The sequence below is a fragment of the Cryptomeria japonica genome, chromosome 4 (assembly GCF_030272615.1).
Source record: "Cryptomeria japonica chromosome 4, Sugi_1.0, whole genome shotgun sequence".
Classification (NCBI taxonomy): Eukaryota; Viridiplantae; Streptophyta; class Pinopsida; order Cupressales; family Cupressaceae; genus Cryptomeria; species Cryptomeria japonica.
The window spans coordinates 2247077-2270043 of record NC_081408.1 but is presented as its reverse complement, the minus strand read 5'-3'; the positions used below and the strand labels follow the sequence as shown (position 1 = coordinate 2270043).

Sequence of the window (22967 nt, the reverse complement as noted above, 5' to 3'; positions counted from 1 at the left end):
AGGAATCTTAAGTTAAAGGCTGCTAAGTATGTTATTTGGCAGGATGTCCTGTACAAAAAGGGTTTGGATGGAACTTACTTAAGGGGTGTGGATAAGCCTCAATAGAAAAAACTTCTGGAAGTTTATCATGATGAAGCCTATGGCGGGAATTTCTCATCCTTTGTGACTGCCTTCAAGATTTTAAGGAATTGCTTTTATTGGCCTGTCATGTTTCGAGATGCGTATATTTATGTTAAGGAATGTGAAAAATGTCAACTCTTTTCCGAGAAACCACATTTAGTGGCTCTGCCTTTAAGGCTTGTGGTAATAGATGAACCCTTCAAACAGTGGGGTATTGATTTCATTGGGCCGATAAACCCTCATTCCAGCACTGGCCATATGTACATTTTGACAGCAACTGATTATTTTACCAAGTGGGTGGAGGCCATTCCCACTAAAAAGGCTAACTCAGAGGTCGTGTGTAATTTTCTCAAAGATTGCATCCTAGTTCGTTTTGGGGTTCCTCAAAAGATTGTTGTAGATAACGCATCGTATTTCTCCTCCAAAGAACTAACTATGTTTTGCTATGAACATCAGATTACTCTCTCACATTCCTCTGATTACTTTCCATAGGGTAATGGACTGGTAGAATCAAGCAACAAGAACCTGATAGCGATTATGAAGAAGCTGGTTGATGAAAATTCTCAAAATTGGCACAAGAAGGTATATGAAGCTTTATGGGCAGACAAAATTACGCCTAAAAGAGCCATTAGAATGGCACCTTTTGAGCTTGTGTATGGGATTGGCGCAAAACTTTCTTTACCCCTGGAATTGTCAGCGGCCAAACTTCAGACAATAATTGAAGATTTTTTTTTTCAGAATGCTATAGAAAAGAGGGTTATGTATCTAATGAAGTTGGAGGAAGAAAGAGAAATGTTAGTGGATAGAATTATGGAGCATCAGAATAGAGTGAAGAAGATCTTTGACATGAGAGCTCGTCCAAGAGGTTTCCTTAAAGGAGATGAAATACTGTTATGGGATAAAAGGAAAGAACCAAAGGGTGCCCACGGTAAGTTTGACTCATTATGGAAAGGCCCATTCAAGATCTGCGAAGTGGTGAGACAAAATGCTTTTAGACTCAACTACTCTGATGGAATGGTTATGCCCTATACCTACAATGGGCAAGATCTCAAGCTCTACAAACTGTCAAACCTGTGGTTGGGATTTCCTGTATACAGTAGTTTAGGTGTTTTGTTTTGTGCCTATTTACGTGTGAGTCTTCCTTTGTTCCCCTATCTATTTTTGGCCATGCAAAACCAGAGATTTAGAGTTCTTTGCATTTTCCTTCACAAAATACAATCCCCAGTCAGAGCCAATGTTACTGTGTCATTTATCCTTCATGATAGGAGTAAATCACCCTATAAAATTTTATTCAAAGTCCTTGTCTTTCTTGGAATGCCTCGGTTCAAGCCCTTAGTCCATTTGTAGGTTGTCTTTAAATAAAAAATGCCGAGTTTTAAAGATTGGTTGAACTCCTTAAGCTCTTTGAACCATTTTGAATTAGGTTCATAAGGTTCATTTAGGTTCCGCAGGTTCTTAGGTGTCTAGGGGGTTTTCATACTAACATTCTCTTAAAGTGTTTTGTAGCAGTTCTTTATTGGTCTTGTTCGATGATGTGTTATATTATCTCTCTCTAGGCGTTGAACTCTTTGAACCTAGTTCAAACGGTTCAGGCATGTTCAACATGTTCAACACAGTTCAAAAGGTTAGCAACACTTGACATAATTAATCCTTTCAAAAGAGAGTTTTCTTGGGCGCGGTGTACGCCTTGAACTACTTAAACCCCAATGAAGTCTATTCAGAATGTTCATGCGTGTTCAAATTTGGTGGGTCCCTTGAGTTGAAAGATTGGATGGTGCATTTATTGCCAAGTATGAGGAAGGGCGAACCATATCTTGGGTGATGTCAATTGTTGGAGTTTCGAAGCAAGTAATCATTTCGGGAACTGGCGGTTACTTAAAAAATGCCACCATGCATTCAATGCATGCGTGCGATGTAGAATCCACAAGCTCAACACACTTAAACTGATGATTGGAATTATTGCACTTAATAAGTTCGTATCATTGCTTTTGCTATAAGGTATGAAAAGATTAATTCTTTGAAAATTTGTTCCTCGTCACTGCGGAGTTATTTTTCTTGGATAGAAGGTTTGTTTGCTGGTAGTTGTCTGATTGCTCTCAACTGTGAAGGTGAGTTCATTTCCTATCCTCTCTAGTGATTTTTACCCGCATTTCTTCTCTCGTAGTAAGATTTGCTGACAGAAAATAAGGCTATCATTTATGAATTATGAAGTCCACATTGCACCTTTTCGAGAACGTTTTCAGTCTTGCATGTACAGAGCCCATAGTCAGTGATACCGACCTTAAAGGGGAAAATCTTGAAGTTTTAAACGAAAGGGTGTTTAAGGTAATTGATGGTTCCTTTGGTCTGGAAGTTTTGAGTAGTGGTCTCATAGAGGCGGCAACCTTCCCCCCAGCTATCCCTTGCCCAAAATTGGTTAGGGAATGTATTGCTAGGTATGATCCAGCCTCCGAAACCATAAGGAGAGACAATGGTGAAACCCTCCTTGCCATTAACCGCGAGGTAATTTCCTCTATTTTCAAGCTACCGGATTACAATTTCTTGAACTTTTCTCCTGCCCAGTCAATCACAAAGTTCAATGCAGATAGAACCAGGCACCGAAATAACATAGCAAAATATTGGTTGAAGGTTCCCCAAAGGGGTGGTTCTAGATTGCCCAAGAATCCCAACAAGAACCATATGCTTCCTCATATTCATGATGTCATGTTACTAATGCTTTGAGTCAGAGGCTCTGCGGAAGCCTACAGTTTCAACGACTGGATTTATTGCTATGTGTAGCTAGTATTAGAAGGGAAGCAATACCTCGATTGGGCAAAGCTGATTGCCGATTCAATGAGGGAGTAGCTGAGTATGGCCAAACAGTTTAAGCAAAATTTCTTCATGTCTTCATATCTTATATACTGTTTGGCATGTGTTAAGGAGATAGTTGGAATACATAGACAACCCACTGAGGAGGAGGTCTCCGTATATGATTTTTACCCTATGTTGCAAAAGGATAATGCCTTACAAGACTTTAGGAGGGTACACAATGCCTTTCTGGGAGATTTGTGTTACGAATTGAAGAATATGAAAACCAAAAGAATGTCTGAGGATGCACAGGCATTGGTGAAGAGATTTGGCAGCTTCTTTATCCAATTCCCTCACTTCTGCTATATAAGGATAGGCGATTTTGAAGAAAAGCCCTTCAAGCTTCCTCATTTTTGTTCAGATTGTTTTGTTTTAGCAGAGATATGTAGGCAGTAGGCTACTGTGATTAAAAAGGCTCAACCTAGGGACAAATGGGAGGATCATTTTCCTATTCAGTTAGGTATGCTATCTTGCAGTTCAATGTTGGATGCTTTGAGTATTGCAGCGGACCTGAAAAACTTCAATTTTCTCTTGTACCATGAAAGGAAAGGTTTTGATAATAAGGGTTTCTCCCGAAGTCTTGATCTTATGCCGTATCTCCCAATTCCACAATTAGAAGACTTCTAGGAGGATTGTAGTGATGAACTCGAGGTTTTTAAAAGGGCAAACATGAGAATGGTGTTGGAGCAATTCATTTCACTGGAGGTAAAGCTTGACATAGATGGGCTTGAGGAAGATTATCTAGAATTGTTTGAACCTGGATACTTAGCCCAAGCCGAGACTAAAGTGTCCTATATCAACTGGGATGGGGAAGAAGAGGATGATATATAGCTGAAAACAAAAAGGGTTTTGAAGAGAACCGCATAATGGGTTGAAAGGAGGAAAGTTGCGATATTAGGCGCCAAGTCTAACTCTGCGAGAAATAGTGAGGTTACTCTCCATTCACCAAAGCGTTTTTCTAATAATACTTCTATGCATGTTCATGTAGGTAAGGATAAAAAGCCACCTCACGTTAGGCACAAGTCTAATCCAGCTTTGGATTTCTCTACTCCTCGACATACCAGGTCATGAAGTGCTGCTCAGAGAAGGATGGATCAAGCTAAGGATACAGAGGTGAAGGATAAGATTCTTGATGCTCAGATATTTGAAGTTGAAGATCTGGACAGTGACATCGCTAATGCCATGGATTCCCATGCGGTTACCATAGCTATGACACCACCCTCCAAAGCGATCGAAGGAGCAACCAGTTCCAGTGCAACCCCTAAGTGACTGACCACTTCAATGAACAAAAAATGGAGTTCCATTCCCGTGACTATTCCAATTCAAGATATGGTAGTTAAGTACACAAAGAGGGGACCCAAGTCGAAAAGGTTCAAAACAACTGCTTGACTGGATAGTGATGAAGGGACCGGAAAGTGGGTTGTCGAGATTGCCTCATACAAGACCAAGGATGAGGACAAGGAAGTCAGTGCAGAATATTTTGAGATCACTAAGGTGGAGCTGGGAAACATGAGTAGGGATTCAGATAATCATTTCTTCCAGGTATCCGCAAAGAAAATGCTCACCAGGTTGGAGAAAGATGGGTGGGAAAAGAGAGAGCTAAAGCGGCACATAAGCATCGTTGCTCAATTCATTGACAACATCGGTTGCTTCAGAGCACTTCCTATATCCCATGCTATAGAGAGTTTTGATCCTACTTCACTAGAGAATAAAAAGCTAATGAGTCAGGTTCAACGAGCTAAAAGCATTGCAGAGGCTGTAGAAAGATGGATTGAGGGAGTAATAAAAGATGGAGAAAAGTATATCACAAACTCCTGGAAATTATGTGATGAGATGCAGAGCCTCATTGTGGAAATTCAAAACCAGATTTCACTATGGAAGAAAGAGGAACTCTTGCCTATGTTCACTAAAATAGAAGAATATGGAGCTACCAGGTTTTTGACAGAACATTCAATCAAGCTGGTAACGGATAAATGTCAACTCTTCGTGTTGAAGAAGACCATAATGTGGCAGGTGCTCACCTTCAAATCTATGATCTCTGATGCCAGGACTTCTGTGTATGAACTCCAAGACCTCTAATGCAATTTAGTTAATGACAACAAAGTGGTTAATCCTAACCACGATTGGCAGTTGGGGATTTGCGGGCTGAACATGCAGGAATCGATAAAAGTTTTCAGGATATACATGGAGAAAATTAAAGCCAAGGGCAATTTCACCCCCTAGGATATAACACGAGTCGCCCGGATCGAGTCCATGACGTTTATTGGTAACGATCAGTTATCGAAGCATGCCGAAAAGATGGTGAAGCACAAATGGAACAAAGAAGCTGCGAAGGCAAAACTCAATGCTATGAAGATTCCAAACCAATCAATAATCCAGGAACTCGCAACTGCCCACGACGCCTAGGAAAGTGGAGAAGAAGATGACTATGGGAAAGCAACATAACAAGTTGATTAAGGCCCTGTTTTTATGTATTTTTCATGTTTATGCAAATGACTTCGGGACATCTGTCCCAATTATACTTTGTTGGTTTTCATAACTGATCTAGAGGAGGTCGAGTTTTCAGGGAGACCTCCTCTATTCTAAAAACTATAAATTAGACTAAGATAGACGGAATAGGGGTTAGATTTTGGTTAGAATTTTGTTAGTTTTTACTTGGTTTCTTTTTGGTTTGAGAAGTTCTGTTTTGTTGAGGGAAGTCATCAGACTTTAAAGATCTGTAATTGAAAAGGGTTTTATACATGTATTGATTGTGTCTTTGCTACATAAGATATATATATAAAGGATCATACTGTTTTTGGGAGAAAGAAAACCTTTGAGTTTTGAATCTGCATAGTGATATATCTTTGCATATGTTGATCTAATCAAATGACAGTGATCACCTTTCCAGTGCAGAATATTAATATTTTTCTGAGATTCCTTCATGTGAGTTTTTAAAAGATATGTGTTTGAAAAGAGATTTTGTCTCTCTTATCTGTTTTTATGAATTATAAAACTGGCGTTTTGAACTTTGTTTCAGTCACTTCTATTTCTCATGTTGAAGCATTTAGAAAACTTATTTTTCTCTGAAATATGTATAAATCATTAGCCTCTCATCTAAGAATGAAGTAGGCAGCCTTACGTGCTTTCAGGTTAAAAGCATACCAGTTAGAAATTAATTAGATTATTCCCTGAATAACTAATAGAGGGAGTTGTACCTATGAAAAAATTCAGAGGGAAGTAGTATATATTGCACTTACCGAACTGTTCAGTTGAACTTTTGTCCTTAAAAGAAGGCGACAGAGTTTGAAATTAATTATCTTAAAGAAAGGCAAAATCAGTTCACTAACAAATTTTTGGCAACTCTGTTGGGGATAAGTCGAACATTCAATAGACCAGCATGCCACGAGCATGATAGAATTGAACTCATAATCAACAATATCCACAGTTTTGCTTGTTTGAGATAGATTTCCATAACTCAGGAACATCACTGAGGTTGAAAGATTTGTTTAAAGATCTTAGGAATCCTAGGGGTGACAACATTGGATTCTCATCCTTACACCAGATCACAAAGGAGAGAAGGAGTAATTGATAATTATTTTGAAGAATTGCAAGGGTTATCATTCGCCACAAATTTCACTCCCAAAAGAAATGTTAAAAGTAGACTTTCCTCTCCTACCAGAACCACTCCTATACCTTCCTCTTCAAGCCACTAGCAAGCACTAACGCTTACTGGAATTCAAGCCCCTCCCCTTGTAACTATTTACCCTATTTTCATTATGGCCCAACCATGGGGTGCCGCAGTCGGACCTCTTGTCCTCGCAGCTCATAATCCACTTCCAAAAGGAGCAAGGGATGTTCTACCTAAGTTTAATGGAGATGGAAAAGTCTCAGTTGAGGAACACTTGAATTCTTTTAATGTAGCGACTAGGATACTGGTGGTACAATATGAGGATGTGGCTGTTAGGCTTTTTGCTCAAACTCTTACCGAAGGGGCAGCAGATTGGTTTATTCATCTACGAGCGGGATCTATAACTGATTGGCAAACAATGAAACCCGCTTTTGAGAAAAGGTTCAAGAGCGCTGATGATGAGCACTCACTATTGGCTCAACTCACACAAATGAAAAAAGAAATTCATGAGCCAATGAGGGACTATGTAGCCAGGTATAATAAGATTATACATAAAATTCCCCAGGCTAAAAGACCAATTGTTGACAATCAACAATGTTTCTTTATAAACTCCATGCCTCCCGATGTTGGTTCATAGATTGAATCTTCCAAAAGTTTGATCTAGTTTTAAATAATATTTTTCTCATCTAAAGGTTTTTGGTTGTGTTGCTTATGCACATATACCTAGACAAAAATAAGAAAGTTGGATGAATAAAAACAAATACATTTTTACTGGTTATTATTTTGAAGACAAAGGTTTAGTGGAAGGTTAGAATTAAGTAGTTGAAAGACAATTAATTGCAAGAGTTTGAAGGTGTTTGCATCAATAGTATGGTTCTCCTAGCTCTTACAAGATATATGACAAGTGGGAGAATGTTAGAAATTAAGATGTCTTAACCTTAGCAATTTTAAAGTTTATTTTTAATTATTTAATATTTTCTTTGTAATTATTTGGCAGTTATTTTTAAAAATATTTATGCTCTAGCAATATGAGACATGAGATCTTGACATTCTTTTCCTCTAGCTATTTCATCCTAAAAATGGACCATGAAGTATGATTTGAAGCGATGATAATGAAAAAATATTACATGAAGTTTAATCAAAAAGTTTAACAACTGACATTATGGACTGTGAAAACTGCATGACACTAATTGAGTTATTAGTTGTCAAAAGATGTCCATTTAATGGTATAATATAAAAGGCTTATTTTTAAGGATTTTATGGCAGATTCTATGACAACTATAAAACCTAAAAATAGAGGAGATTACATTTGATGTGATTATTTAATTTACCAAATTTATGTACCCAAGTTGGGTGGTTAACCATGACAAATTATGAATCTCTTATATCATGTACAAATTGTATGAAGTTTTATCATGATAATGATTTATAGTGATATTTCTAGCTTATGTTAGTCGATATATTAAAATCTTCGATGAAGACATTATTATTTTGAATTTACAAGTATTGAAGCTCTACTAGAACGTTGTCATATTTCTCATGTATTATATATTGATGAATAACACTATGGATACTTGTTCTACAAGTACAGTGTAATCATTGAAATTTTCTAGATTAAGATATTGAAATGTTTTGGAATGTGCATTTTTTTAACTCAAAGAATTTTTTCCACATAAATCATTGTGTTACAATTTATATTTCAGCTTTATTTGTGTTTCTTCATTATCTTTGTATTAAATTGAAATCAGATTTGAAAATTTCATTCTCAAATTTTAATATAAGACAATCTTAACTTCCTTATAAAATCAACTCTTCTATGCCCATTAATTTGCGGTTAAAACTTTATTAATTGATTAACCATTTTAGTTATTATTCTTTTGCATACAACCTTCCACTCACTAAGTAACAAAAACTTGGCGACTTCATAAACTTTCAATTTGTTATAAAATAATCAATGCAGAAAATTTGTAACATGGAGAGGATATAGCTGACTTGTTCTCTACTCGTTCAATCAAAAAATAATATTCAACTAAGAAAATTATGTCACGCAGTTGTTTTAGTTCTTTCAATCTTTCCCTTCTTATTGAAGAAAGCGGTGGTGGTTCCCACAAATCTGTAACTTACTATATTTTTTCCAGAGAAATATATTCCTTACAAACTCTCAATCCATCCTGATATTTAGGGATCAGATAAACTTCCTTGTGGTCAACATAGGAGTTTTTTTTATATTGGATTAAGAAAATTATAAGTAAAATTACACGAAATAGTTGTAAGAACAGTTACATACAAACAGGTAAGCTAGAAAAGCTACAGATCAGTTTAAAAACAGATTAAACATCTATGCAGTACACAGGAGAAACAAAATTCTCATTTAACAAGCTTTGAACTTTCTCACACAATCCCACTAGGATGATAGATTACAGGCTTGAAACTTTCTGTCATGACCCCATCCATTATGATGATAAGGTATACTGTTATTCATATTTTGCATCTATGAACATTGATAACATTTATCAAAGACTCCAAAAGTGTTAACTTGTTTGATTAGATTCGAAAGACTTGCCCAGCTGCCAAAGCCAAATCCAAGTACTGCAATAAGTACCACAATTGACCAGTTCAGGACCACTATCCCATTCTTACGTGGCATCCATTTTTTTGGTTTATCAGCAGCCTCCTGTAAACACCCATTCATATTGTCAGTATGAGTATATACCCACTGGAAAAAACATGCCATCTCAGATTTCAATTGCTTGTAAAAACTAAAAACGAATTGATGTTGAAAGATGAAGGTGAAACTTCCATAGAAAGTGACCCACATACCAAATATCTTTAGAAGTTAACACGTTATACAATGTGCCTATGCATGACTAAGCTAAGCATGTCTTATGGATAAAAAAATCAACGAAAAAACCACGAGCTTCTTATCTTGAAAAATTTCAGGAGACCATCAGATTTTAATAAAGATGTGACGTTGCATGAATGAGTTTTTTAGGACCAACATGCAATAATGATTTTGGACTTGCGTATGGACTGTGACTTGATGGCCGTTTAATTTGAATCCTAACAAGACTATTTGTAATGTGAAAAGTAAAATTTGTGGGGCAGAGAATGCAAGCAAGAGGATGAACAGTGATCAAACCTGTCTGGAAGCATTTGTTCTGTAGACGATGAGATAGGCAAGGGATGGAATTATGTAGGTGGAAAAGCTCATGATGATTGAGCCTATTATGCTGTTGAGTGGCCCAAAGAATGGAAACAGCAATGCTAAGAACCATAGGAGAATTGCCACTGGAAGCCTTGCAATTACTCTGGTCAGATAGTGTGATTTATGCACTCCCAACACTTTCTCCCACATGAAATTTAGTGGCATAACAAAAAGTCCAAATGCAATTGCCTGCATTATAAAACACTTGATCAGAGTTCTTTTCTGTACGATTTCTAGAAAAATAGAAAGACTGCAATTAATTGCTGAACAATTTTTGAAAAGAAGATGGTTAGTAATTGAGGAAACGGCTATCTTAAGACACACCAATGCATTTAAAATTATGATGTATGAAGATAACTTATACATTGATGCCTCGCCATTTCCTCCCAAACCACTTCCCCTGTTCTTAATTAATTAAAAATTTAATTTTTGATGAAATGAATCTATTATTGAAAAGGTTAAAAATCAGGCATGCAGCTGAGAAATATCGTGGAGTAGAATTTATGTTTAAGCTGAGGAAAAGTGTTTCATCGTGATGAATGAGTTACCTGGTGAGCTATCATGAAACACAATGCTACACTTCTGAAGGGCGAAGATGGGAGCACTGACAAGGCATTGGAATGTTCCAGCAGCTCATCTCCAAAGGCCCAGTAGAGTATTATACAGTGTGGCATGGTAATTGTCATCACATATCCCACTGTCACAAGATATACATATTTGTATGCTCTTGGCTGCCACATAGCATGCATGATCTCTCTGATAAGAAAAACATGCAGAAGAGAATGTGAAAAAAGGTTAGACACTGTTAATTAGCCAGAAAATACAGAGATTAAATAGTTGCAAGACCTTATGTACACATTGAAATTGAAAATTATTATTAATATTTACAAATAATTGTTAAAGATCTAATAGATCTGGAATAAGAATCTAAGAAAAGTGGGCTTACGACACCTCTAAACCAAAAAGAGCATAGCATAAAGAAATGAATGAAGTTTGTGAGCATTACATGGTGATTGCATGACCACCGAATGCAAAGAGTATATTGGTGGTCCCTGTGAAAAACTTTTCCATCGATATTGGAGCAGAGTGCTTTACGTTGGGTACCTGAATGGGAGCAAGAGAAAGCATAAGCATAATTTCAAAAGGTGTTACCACTTCCTTCACATCATGGATTCATGTGTGAGTCAAATTGCTCTGTATAATTTTGTAAGCAATATTTTCATTACATCAAATTAAGTGATATGATTATTCAGGACTGTAACTTGGAGTCAATCTACATTAATTCATATTTATGTTCTTGTCATGGCTAAATGACAGTGATTCAAACCTGGCCGTGATGAAGCCCTGCAACGACCATGTACCAGGCGGTGTAAGTTGTAGTGAGCACTCCTATGATGGACCATATTCTGAAATTGTGGAATGATGGAAGGAGAATCGTGAGTGTTGATATGCCTCCGAATATGATAGCCCACGTTCGTTTATTGTAGTCAGAGTTTAGGTAATATGCATTGCTACACACAGTTTACGCAGACCACAGAACAAAACCGATTTAATCATATCACAATGAAATTCTCTCAAAAACCAGACATAAAAAGTCAAATTAAACAATTCAAATTTCACCTCAAAACTCCAATTCAATTATACATCTAAAGAAATAGAGGGCATTAAATTGTGGGATTATTAAATAAATAAGAACCAGTGAGATTGGATTATTTAGCTACCTTGCACATGCTATGATCTGCACAACTGCCACAGATCCCATGGTGACAATGTTAAAGAACAGAGATGTATACTTCAGCCAGGGTCCAACTAAGTATCCCATGACTTCATGGTACTGAAAATTTCATCAAGCACAACCATCAAGACAGATTGAAAATTTAGGAAATCAAAAGCTAGTAAAAGTGGGTATAATAATTGGGTTTTTCTTGATTCAGCAATATATTCGAATTGTTTTCCAAAGTGCAGTGTCTCTTTATTAGACCTACTGTTAGAAAGCAGAATGGAATCAATACTTAATCAAAAGAGAAGAATTCATCTGCTCCCTAATGATGTGTCTAGTAGATGGACCTGAACTAAAATCGATACTTAATAGAAAGAGGGGTTCCATCTATTCCCTAAAAATTTAAAAGAATCTAGTAGAATTAGATCCTCATGAAACACTGGAAAACAATTTGAATAAGCAGCTAAATCCATTATTTTTCGAGCTGCAAACAATCCCTTGAACACAAAAGTGATATTTTGATTCATTCACCTGTATGACATGGTTTTTGAAAGTGGCTCCTTCCTTCTCTTTACGAGAGCGGTACTCCAAATACAGGCATGACAGCATATAGCAAGTCCATATACCCACTATAGCGTACAGGAGATGGAAGAAAATCCCAAGTTTCAAGCCCATTTGTGAATAGGAATAAGGCATGGACAGGATCACCTGGCCCACCTGTTAAAAAACATTACAAAACATTACTCTCTGCTTTATATAATCTCTATCATTTATAATTGCATTGTTTTTGGTTTAGATTGTGTAGAGATTTGTTTCATCAACATTTCGAATCACACTTTGTAGTACATCATCAGATAAAAAATGAGTAAAGAGCAAAAAGGTACTATGTGTCCATTGTCATAGAATCAAAACATAGTCTACAATCAAAGAAAAGGGTGAAGGGCATGGTGCCATACCTGGCCAGAGACAGCATTGCACCAAGCATCATAATTAGAACCACCATGCCACAGGGTTTTCTGCACCCATCCCTTAAAGCCCGGCTTTTCATTTGCACTATAATTCTTCTGATTTTCATCTACTTCTATGTTAACTTCCATGGGAGTAATCCCACTAGTTGTATTATCTCTTTCTATATCAGTTTGTTCCATGGTTGACCAGCTGGTATGCAAATCTATTGCTTGCTAAGACCAACCTTGGGTTCTTGCCCCTAAAAGTGCAAGGCCTATATTCAGCACAGGCTTCTTTTTTAACCCTGATGATGGGTCATTAAGAGAGATCTGACAAACCTAAGTACTACACAGTTAAATCTAGAAGACACTCAACCACACTGAGAAAAGACAGTCAACCACTCTATGTTATTCAGTTTCCCACAACATTGAGTCACTCACAGGCCCAAGAAGTGGAGAACACCCAATCTGAGCAGATTACTTGCAACAAAAGATGATATGTGATTGCAATAGCATCGTCCTTGTGAATTTATAGAAATAAATTGGGAAGGCGTAGAGAAATCTAATTTGAAAATTTTGCTCCAAATGACATGGATTTGGATAGGGCACCTCAAGCAATGAGTCTTTAAGGCTAAGAATGAGCCGACTTAACACTAGGAAGAAGGAAAAACGTGGAGTTTTAGTGGGGCTCTGAGTTGGAACTCTGTCACGGGCCACCAGAGAAAGAAACGAGAAAAAAATGTCATCTAATAGAACTTATATTTTCCAGTTTCTTCGTAGGCCAGTAGAAGTTGGGAGACAAATAGAGGAGTTTAAACAGACAGGCTCCTTTATTTTCCTAGTGTTTGAATATACCTGTCGGTACTCCTTCGATGTTTATATGTTCAAACTTCATTAGCAGGGGAACTGGTTACTGAGACTGTTTATGATAAAAGATAAGCTTTGGAACAACTGTCCCATTGGTTAAATACCCCCAATAATAAAGAATAGAACATTGATTCAAATTATTGATGGAATGAGGATTTTACTGTTCATAAATGGTAGAGATTTTTTCTTTCTGAGATGTTTATACGATCGTATGCAGGGGAAATGGTCAATCAGACGGTTTATGATAAAAAGATAACCTATGGAAGAATTGTCAAATCGGTTACATACTACCAAAAATTAAGAACAGAACATCGATTCAAGTTATCGGTGGAATGGGGTTTCCACTGTTAATAAATGGTAAAAGGTTTATTCTTTCTGACAGTGTACACAATCTCTCTCTCTAGTTGGGAGATTCTTGGTGAATTACATCCATCTTGAATACAACTGTTGTGTAAGAGTTGTACAGTATTATTTTCCCAACGGGTTAAACGTTTAAGATTTGACTTGGTATTTGCTGCTTTCAAAAAAGACAGCTGATCAATTTTATCCATCATTTCATTATTCACATGTAAAATTCTAAGTTATTACTTCATTTTAAAATACAAATTTTGCTTTGACAATTGTTCTCGACCAAAACAGGCCTTAAAACATTGGCAATCTGTGATAGGTTATCCAATATTGGTGAATCCAACATACATTAAAACAGATGCAAAGAATTTGGGCCACAAGCAAAACAAACTTAATTATGTTTTATCATATCCCTTTTGGTAAGGGTAATTAAGAAATGAGAAGTAACCGTGAGTTTACTGAGAAGTGTTTACACTAAATTTAACTGTTCCGTATACGATTCATTTGAGCCACCCGTGAGAGAATCAGAAAGTACTTGAAAGGAAGACTTTTCGTACTTCAGAACAAACAAGAAATATGCGGAGGCAGTCTTGTTTTCTTTCGATTTCTCATTTTGAGTGCTGGAAGTGTGTGGAAATTCTGTAAATTCTGTCAATTCTGAAAATTACCGTGGGATCCAAATAGTAGCGGATTAAAGAATTTTAAGTAGAGGAAGATCCTTTATCATTTAGTTTTGTCTAAGCATATCTAGGGTAGAGCTAACCAATTTAAGCTTGTTTTTTTTTTGTCAAATTAAATAATGGAACCCATCTTCAGTCAAATATTTCTTTTTTCATCATCAATATCTATGGCCCAGTGTCTCCACACAAAAAGTGACTCACATGGTCTTTTCTAGATGGAGTTTTATCCACTTTATCCAATGAACAAGTCTTCATTGGGGGTGATTTTAATGCTATTAGGAGGGCCTCAATAAGAGGGGAGGAATCACTCGTTTACGGGGGTCCCAGCAAGATTTCAATAATTGGATCGAAAGGAATGGTCTCTTGGAAATAGATTCGGGGCACATGGTATTCTCTAGATGGAGTTTTATCCACTTTATCCAATGAACAAGTCTTCATTGGGGGTGATTTTAATGCTATTAGGAGGGCCTTAGATAAGAGGGGAGGAATCACTCGTTTAGGGGGGTCCCATTAGGATTTCAATAATTGGATCGAAAGGAATGGTCTCTTAGAAATAGATTCGGGAGACACCTTTACATAGACAAATAGAAGGAAAGATTTCAGCAATATAGCAGAAAAAATAGATAGATTCTTTTGGCAAGGAGACTTGGCTCTCTTTCCTTTTACTCCTTCCTACAGTGTCCTTCCTTGCTCAAGCTCAGATCATTACCCCATCTTGCTCTCTTTGCAAGGCACTTAGGGATTGTCTAGGACTCCATTCAGGTTTGAAAATATGTGGATAAAAGACCAAAATTTTCTTACACTGATAGAAAATTGCTGGAAGGAAGGATCTTTTCAGGGTTCAAAACTTTTCTACTTCATTGCAAAGCTCAAATTAGTTAAACAGAAACTGCTTCACTAGAACTCTCAACATTTCAAAAATATTTTCTCAACGAAAAGATCACTAGAAGAGAGATTAGAAGCTCTTACTGACAGGATTATCTCGGCGGGAAAGGATCGAGAATCTTTTCAATGGGAAATGTCCCTCTTATTGGAGTATGAAGACATTCTCTCTAAAGAAGAAATCTTCTGGAAGCAAAAATCCAGAGAGAACTGGCTCAGAATGGGGGACAAAAACACCAAGTTTTTCCATAATGTAACAAAAATCAGAAGAAGCAAGAATTGGATATCTAAACTGCAATCTACAGATAACAAAATCTCAGAGGACGCGGAGGAAATTAAGGAAGAGATTATATCCTTTTATTCTAATCTTCTAAATAACAATGAAGGATCTCATTTGCTGGATCAAAATAAGTTGCTGGCAGGGATCCCTAAGATCACAATAGATGATCAAAACTAGATGCTAAATGATAAAATAAAATTGGAAGAAGTATTCCAAGCTCTAAACCAGCTCCCCTCTGACAAGGCTCCTGGTCTGGATGGCTTTCCTACAGATTTTTACAAGAAATGCTGGCGTATCTTAGGTCAAGAACTCTCAGAAGCCCTAGAGTGCTCAAGAAGATCAAGGAATATCCTCAAAGAAGTAAATAACACCTTCATAGCTCTCATTCCAAAGAAGGAGAAGGCAAAAAATCTTGGAGATTATAGGCCCATTTCCCTATGCAACACAGTCTATAAAATTCTCTCAAAAGTGATGACTAACAGATTGAAGCCTCTCATGGACATCATCATCTCAGAGGAACAGGTTGGCTTTGTTCCTAGTTGCTCAATCCTTGATGGAGTGATTGTAGCCCAAGAAGCAATCCACACCCTTCAAAGCACAGATAGGCCAGGTATGATAATAAAATTAGACATAACAAAAGCTTATGATAGTGTAGATTCGCGCTTCCTATGCAAAATTATGCAAGCATTTGGCTTTGACAATCAATGGATCAACTGGGTATTTGAATGCATATCAATGCCTAAATTTTCAGTTCTGGTTAATGGAAAACCAGCGGGCTTCTTTCCCTCTTCAAGGGGTATAAGACAAGGAGATCCTCTATCTCCTTTTCTCTACATTATTATGGCAAAGGCACTAGGAAGGGCAATTAAAGCTAGTTTCACCATTAATCTGCTAGAAGGAATTAAAATAACAAAGGATTTTGTAGTTACTCATCAGCAGTTTGCAGACGACAACCTTCTCTTGTGGGCAACGAATGCAAAGGAAGCCTCTCATCTCAATCAAATTTTAGAAATGTATGGAAGGGCTTCAGGCCAATTTAGAAACAAGGATAAAATCAAAGTTTATTTCTTCACTACTCCAATCTTTTTACAGACCAAAAATCTCATAATTCTAAACTGCAGAGATGGATGTCTTCCATGCACTCACTTGGGCATTCCAATAGATCGAGGTCTAAGGAACTCTAAATTCTGGGACCCCCTAAAACTAAAAGTTGAACAAAGTAAAAATTCCTGGAAGGGCAAATGACATCTCTTGGGTAGGAAGGCTAGTGATGATCCAAGCAGTGATCTCGGCCCTTCCAATTTATCTCTTATCCATACTATCTCTAACAGCTAGTGCTAACTCCTTCATAATTAAGAAGATGAGAAATTTCTTCTAGCAAAACACTGAAGAGAAGAATAAAATTGCTTTAATAGCTTGGGACCAAATCATTAAGCCCAGATCAATGGGTGCCCTAGGTATTAGGGACCTTAAACTGCAAAATATAGCTATAGGGGCTAAATTAGTTTGGAAATTCATAAAAAACCCTAGTGCAACATGGGTTAGAATGCTAGCAACAAAGTATATTCCAAATCAGAACCATCTCAACATCCTTAGATCAGGCAATTTTCCCAAGGGTTCCAGAACCTGGAACTTTATCATCTCATGTAGAAATCTGGTTTCAAATTCGATTTCTTGGGATATACATTATGGTTCATCTAGTCTATTCTGGGAGGACTCTTGGGGTGGTTATCCACATCTGGCTAATTTAATCCATATCCCTGTTGCAGAACACTGGTTCAAATAGCACTGGGACTCCCAAGTTGGAGACTATTTGGAAATGGGTGACTTGTTGAACCCACATTGCTGGAGATGGAAAACAATGGAGGGCCTGCCAATTCCAAGGGAAGACCCAGATCAACTCCTAGGACTTCTAGAAGCAAGAAACATCAGGCCCAGAAGAGGTGAAGACTCTCTTATCTGGGCGCCAGCCAAAACAGGGTAGTATAATTCAAAAGATGGATATAGAATTCTAGTTAGCCTTGCAGATCAGTGCAACCAAGATATCCCTTTGAAGCTCCAAAGTAATTCCAAAAGCGGGCATCTTTGCATGGCTAGCCTTCCAAAAAAAGATTCTAACTGCAGAAAAGTTTACAAGAATGGGCTTCGAAGGACCATCAAGATGCATTTTATGTAAAGCCCAATCAGAGACAACGAACCACCTTCTCTTGAATTGCCCCTTTGCTTCCAAATGCTGGAGATGGCTTTGTGCCAAGTTAGGTTTGATTATGGCCCTACTGAATGACATCAAATCCCTATTCCAAAGTTGGCCCCTTCCTATTAAGGAGAGTTCTCTAATTCAAATTCTGGAAGTATCCTCGTCATGCTTAATCTAGGAAATCTGGAAAGAAAGGAATCGTAGGTTATTTGAAGGCAAAGCTAGGAGGCAAGATTCAATCTTGAACTCAATTGAATCGACAATTGTGGACTTAGTCAATTGCAGAATAGCATTTTCTTTGGATCAGCCCAAAGTCTTTTCTTCATGGGACGAAAATATCAAGCTAAAGTGGCAAGGAATTAACATCTCTTACTCCTCTGGTCAAAAAATCAATGCTAGAAAAGATGCAACCTGGTCACCCCCAAAACTGGATTGGGTGAAATTAAACTTTGATGGGGCCTCTAGAGGCAATCCTGGTCCTTCTAGAATTGGTTATGTTATCAGAGATCAATTAGGAGCAGCTATTGGGAAAATGGCAAAACCAATTCTCCCAGACACCAATAATATAGCAAAATTCACTGCCTTGCTACTTGGCTTGAAGGATTGCATTGACCATGGTCTAAGAAATGTCTCACTGGAAGGAGACTCAGAGATAGCAATAAATGCAATAAGGAAAACAAAACCCCCAAACTGGAGACTTCAAGCAATATTAGAAAAAAATCGTTAATAATTTGAACTGACTTGAGCAATTTGAGGCCAAACATATCTACAGGGAAGCGAATGCAGTAGCAGATGCCTTATCCAAAATAGAAGCTCTAGGTTCTTCCATTAATTGGTGGTCTCAGAGTTCTCGGGGTAGTGGTTATGCAGATTAGGTCACCTAACAAGTCTTGTCTTTCTGGAGATTTGGGGTCGCTCCCTATCAACCTGTTTGAGGAATGTAGATTTCAAATTTGAATGTTTACTACCCGCCTTCCTTTGGCAGTTTCTACTAACGACTAATTCGCTTTTTTGAATTCATGTGTCCACCTAAACCTGGGGTTTATGGTGGGTCTGGTTTACCTTTGCCAACAGTCCGTTAAATCTAACCACCTCTTCATCTTTCTCAGTTTTTCGAAGCTCCAACTGGCTTCCCCCATCATTTTGTACCCTTTGTAAGAGTTGTCCATAGGTTGCTATTACCATATGCGCTTGGGAAGATTGGTTTTGATTTGGACATTTATCCTCTACCACCTTCGTGGGAGCCTTTAATGCTCATCTGCTCCTCATTATTAGGTGTTGAGGCGTGCGCTCATTTTTCATGTCAGAGCATTTTCTGCACGCAACCTTCATTTCTACTAGCATAATCTCAATCTTTCTCTCTGGTTTTCGTTCTCGCTTGCCCTCTCTTCTTTGCTCACAATGTCTTCTGAACCACCGTTTGGATTCATCATGAGCATCTACCCAAGGCCCTCCTCATACTTTGGTGTAGACACTCCTATTTCTCTCAACGCATCCACTCGTCGGGTTTCTTTCAAAAGGATCACGGATTTGAGACTGAAGTGTCTCCTCTTCCATGCGGACCCTCCAGTTTTGCTTGCAGTCAAAATGATCCTGGGTAGTGCGCATTTGAGCAAGGAAGAGTACTCGTGAGACAATACCAACATCTCCTCTAGGTTTGTGGCTTCTCTGTTGGACCAGAAGCTACCCAAGCAAGTTGTTTGGAGCCTTACCAAGGAGCTTTTTCTTGAGGAAATTCTCTAGGATTTCCAAGAAATCTTGAACAAGGCCCTCCACGAGTCTGGGGCACCTCGGCCAAGCGACCGAATTATTTTCAATGCTCGCGGAGAGCTCATCAAATACTATCCTTTCCTACTTGATCTGAAAGGAAAAGATTTGGATAGGCACAAAGTCTTTGCTGGAGTGGGTTTGAGCTACCTTAAATGGAGGTTTTTGGGAGACAATCCAAAGGCCTTAGGGAAAGAGGAGGACCTCTTCCAGTTTGCAAAATTGAATGGAATACTGCCCATGAAAGTTGCAGAGGCAGAACTACAAGTTGGATAGAGTGGTAGAGGCGGTTCGAGCAGAAGTCGTAGGGGTTTGGGTCGTGGCCGGGGTCATCCAGCAAGCAGAGGCCGAAGAGGAGCAAGAATTGAGCTGCACCAACCTGATCCTCCCTCTGCAAGCTAGGCTCTCTTTTGTTGTTGTGTCAATTTCCATTATCGATACTAAACGTAAAATTGTATAAAGTTTATTTTGGTTTCTTTTGCATATGCTTAAACACTCTGGTTTTGGGCAGTTGAACCTGCCATAATCGTTTTTAGCACCATTTTCATCAGACTGCTAAATTTTTGATGGCTTTGTTAAAATGGCTAAACCATAAGTTTAATGGTTTCTTGATTGTTTAGGAAATCATGTCTTTTTGGGTTCACTGAGAATAGTTTCTTAATGGCATTATTCTCAGATAAGAATTTTTTGTACTTAATCTAAATCAATATAAATCTTGGCTTTGCCTTTACCGACCCCAAAAATTTTTTATGGAACCGTGTCTGAATCAAGTTATGTAATAGATTTGACCAAGGAACAAGCTTGAATTGGTTGATGACTTTATCCTTAGATATGTTTAGGCAAAATTAAATGATAAAGATCTTCATCTACTTAAAATTCTTTAATTGCTTGTTTTTGTTTCAGATTCTGTTCCAAAATGTTTCAAATTCTTGAAATGCCATCTTCGCATGAGAAGCAAAAAAAATATTGAAAAAAAGATTGAGGCCATCCTATATGAGTAACATTGTCTTGAGTACCTAAGAGTCTTGGTTATATCTGAAAAACTAGTTGTTTCCACACCTATTTAGGTTAGGAGGTGTTTTGGCTACTAAGTTTTTTGAGATAAGTAACTTCAAGTACAATTTTAGGAGCTTGCATCTAAATCTACAAAATAACAATAAAATAGATCATAGTTTAAGTATTTGCTATAAAATAGTTTAAAACAAGAGTTGCATCTTTGTTTTTATTTTTCATTTCTTTTTCAACTGCTAGAAAATAATTTAGTTGTCTGAAATTGAGCCAAATAGAAGAGTTTAAACAAACAGGCTAGTTTATGTGCTTTATGTTCTTAGTTTTTGAAAATACCTGTTAGTGCTCTTTATATGTTTATATGTACAAACTTCATATGCTATTGCAGAGGAAATGGTCAATTAGATAGTTTATGATAAAAAGATAACCTTTGGAACAACTGTCATGTTGGTTAAATAGGGAAGATGACCCAATAGTTGAGCACCCTAACTTCGCGCTTCTCACAATCTTACTTGGAAATTTCAAATCACTCCCAAGTTTTTACAACAACTTACTTGGCAAGTGCCCTGCTTATTACTAAGGTTTTAGGGCCACATCATCAAATATGATGCCACATCAGCGTGCTTTTGCCAAGGTGTCCAAAATAGCAAAAAAAAAAGGTGAGACCAGTAATCCTGCATAAGGGGCCTAATGTGGCATTACATGATTGGTTGCTTTTTACAACTAAGGGTACATTTCATTCAATTATGGGTATTAAAGTCACAACTATTGATGCAATGTTGTCAAAAACAATTGGACATTAGATCAACAAGTATGAATAGTAAGTCAACACCTACTATCACAACAATTGGAATGCACTCAACTAGTGGGTCATCTCCCCTAATAAATACTATCAATAATTAAGAATAGAACATTGAATGTTAAGTGTATCATTCATCTTCATGAGATATGGATTCTTATGAACCACTGGTAATAAAATATGAGTCAAGAGTTTGACTCAAAAATTACATAATTGAATCTCGATAACAATATCATAATCAATAATTTAACTTAGTCTAAAAAATATCTCTTATTTATTAAGAAAACATTAATTTAAATTATTGATTTAAATTATACTTTTACTGTTCATAAATGAAAGATATTTTCCTTTGACTGTATAGCCCCTCTCTATATCTCTACAGCTGGGAGATTCTGGGGAATTACATCATCATCTTGAATACGTCTGTTGCATAAGAGTTCTACTTCTGCTTTCAGAAATGAATGCTTCTCAATTTCAATTATTATTTATTTACATATAAAATTAGTAAACTATTACTTTATTTCAAAATACAAAGTTTGATTTGACCATTGTTGTCGACCAAAACAGACCGTAAACTTTGGCAATCTGTGATAGCCCATCCAGTAATGGAGAATTCAACATACATTAGAACAGATAGATGCAAAGCATTTGAACCGCAAAAATAACAAGCTTAATTATTATTTTAAAAATCCCCTTTCCTGGGGATAATCAAGAAAATAAGCAGTTGTCGTGAGTCGATTGACAACTGTTTAGACTAAATTAAACTGTTTCAGAATAGGATTTATTTGAGCCACCTGTGAGAGCGCCAGAAAGTATTAGTAGGAAGTCTTTTCGTACTTCTTTAAAAAATTGACATATTTGGGGGTAAGTCGTGTTTTTTTTGTTTTGCTTCTGTGTGAAAAATCTCAAATTCTGTAAATTCTGTCAATTCTAAACATTACCGTGGGATCCAAAATGATGAGGAGAAGTTGAATTTGTTTCGAAGTTACAAGGAAAATGTGTAGAGTATTAGTTATGGTTCATGTTTCAATTATCATTCATTTTTTATTCAATTATCATTTATTTCTAAGTGCAGCTGGCAAATGCGTTAGATAAGGAGCTCAAATAACTAGATGGTTATGACCTCATGTACTGGAAATTTGAGCCTTAAGACAATTTTTTAAATTATTTTATTATTATTTAATGAATAAGGACTATATATTATTATTAAATAATAGTATATAATTTAAAAAAGAAATGTGTGGTATGAAGATATGTATTCAAATTCTAGGCGAGATAAAGTCCAAAACAAGGATGAGAAAACAAAGAACAAAATTGATTAGAATAAAATTTGAAAATATTATTATATATTTTCTTAGTTTTTCTATATGTTAGTAAATGACATTTTTGAAGGCCTTCAGGGCATTTTTAGCCCTTGAAAGTGGCCTACAACTCTTGGAGACCTTTCCAACGAGTTAAACGGCTCGTGATTTCGAGTCCAGTGCAGAAAGTTGTGCCTAGTTAAAGTTAGGACAAATTTTATATAGTTTTTTGAAAAAAATTACATAGTTTTAGATTTTATTATGTAAATAAACCTGATATGACTGTTAGTTTTTTGATTCTCAAGGAGTTGTTGGTGACCCTTGGAATCCCTTGGACTACTATATGTTGGATTTTCGAATTGAATACAATACTTTTTGGCTTGCTTCAA

The 22967-nt window shown here is 36.9% G+C and overlaps 2 protein-coding genes across 2 annotated transcripts; one reads left to right on the top strand and one right to left on the bottom strand.

Moving 5' to 3' along the window:
* The first annotated feature begins 657 nt into the window (after window positions 1-657).
* LOC131064522 (uncharacterized) lies at window positions 658-2987 on the top strand. The gene is made up of 2 exons (XM_059218610.1): window positions 658-985; window positions 2899-2987. The coding sequence occupies exons 1-2, from the start codon at window positions 658-660 to the stop codon at window positions 2985-2987; spliced, it is 417 nt and encodes a 138-aa protein (XP_059074593.1).
* Window positions 2988-8762: 5775 nt separating this feature from the next.
* On the bottom strand, window positions 8763-13634 carry LOC131064542 (auxin transporter-like protein 1). The gene is made up of 8 exons (XM_057998694.2): window positions 12459-13634; window positions 12034-12219; window positions 11504-11616; window positions 11110-11293; window positions 10789-10886; window positions 10331-10538; window positions 9717-9971; window positions 8763-9251 (listed from the first exon to the last, which is right to left on the bottom strand). Exons 1-8 carry the CDS (start codon window positions 12648-12650, stop codon window positions 9069-9071), a joined length of 1419 nt encoding a protein of 472 aa, XP_057854677.1. The 5' UTR covers window positions 12651-13634; the 3' UTR covers window positions 8763-9068.
* Window positions 13635-22967: the final 9333 nt, after the last annotated feature.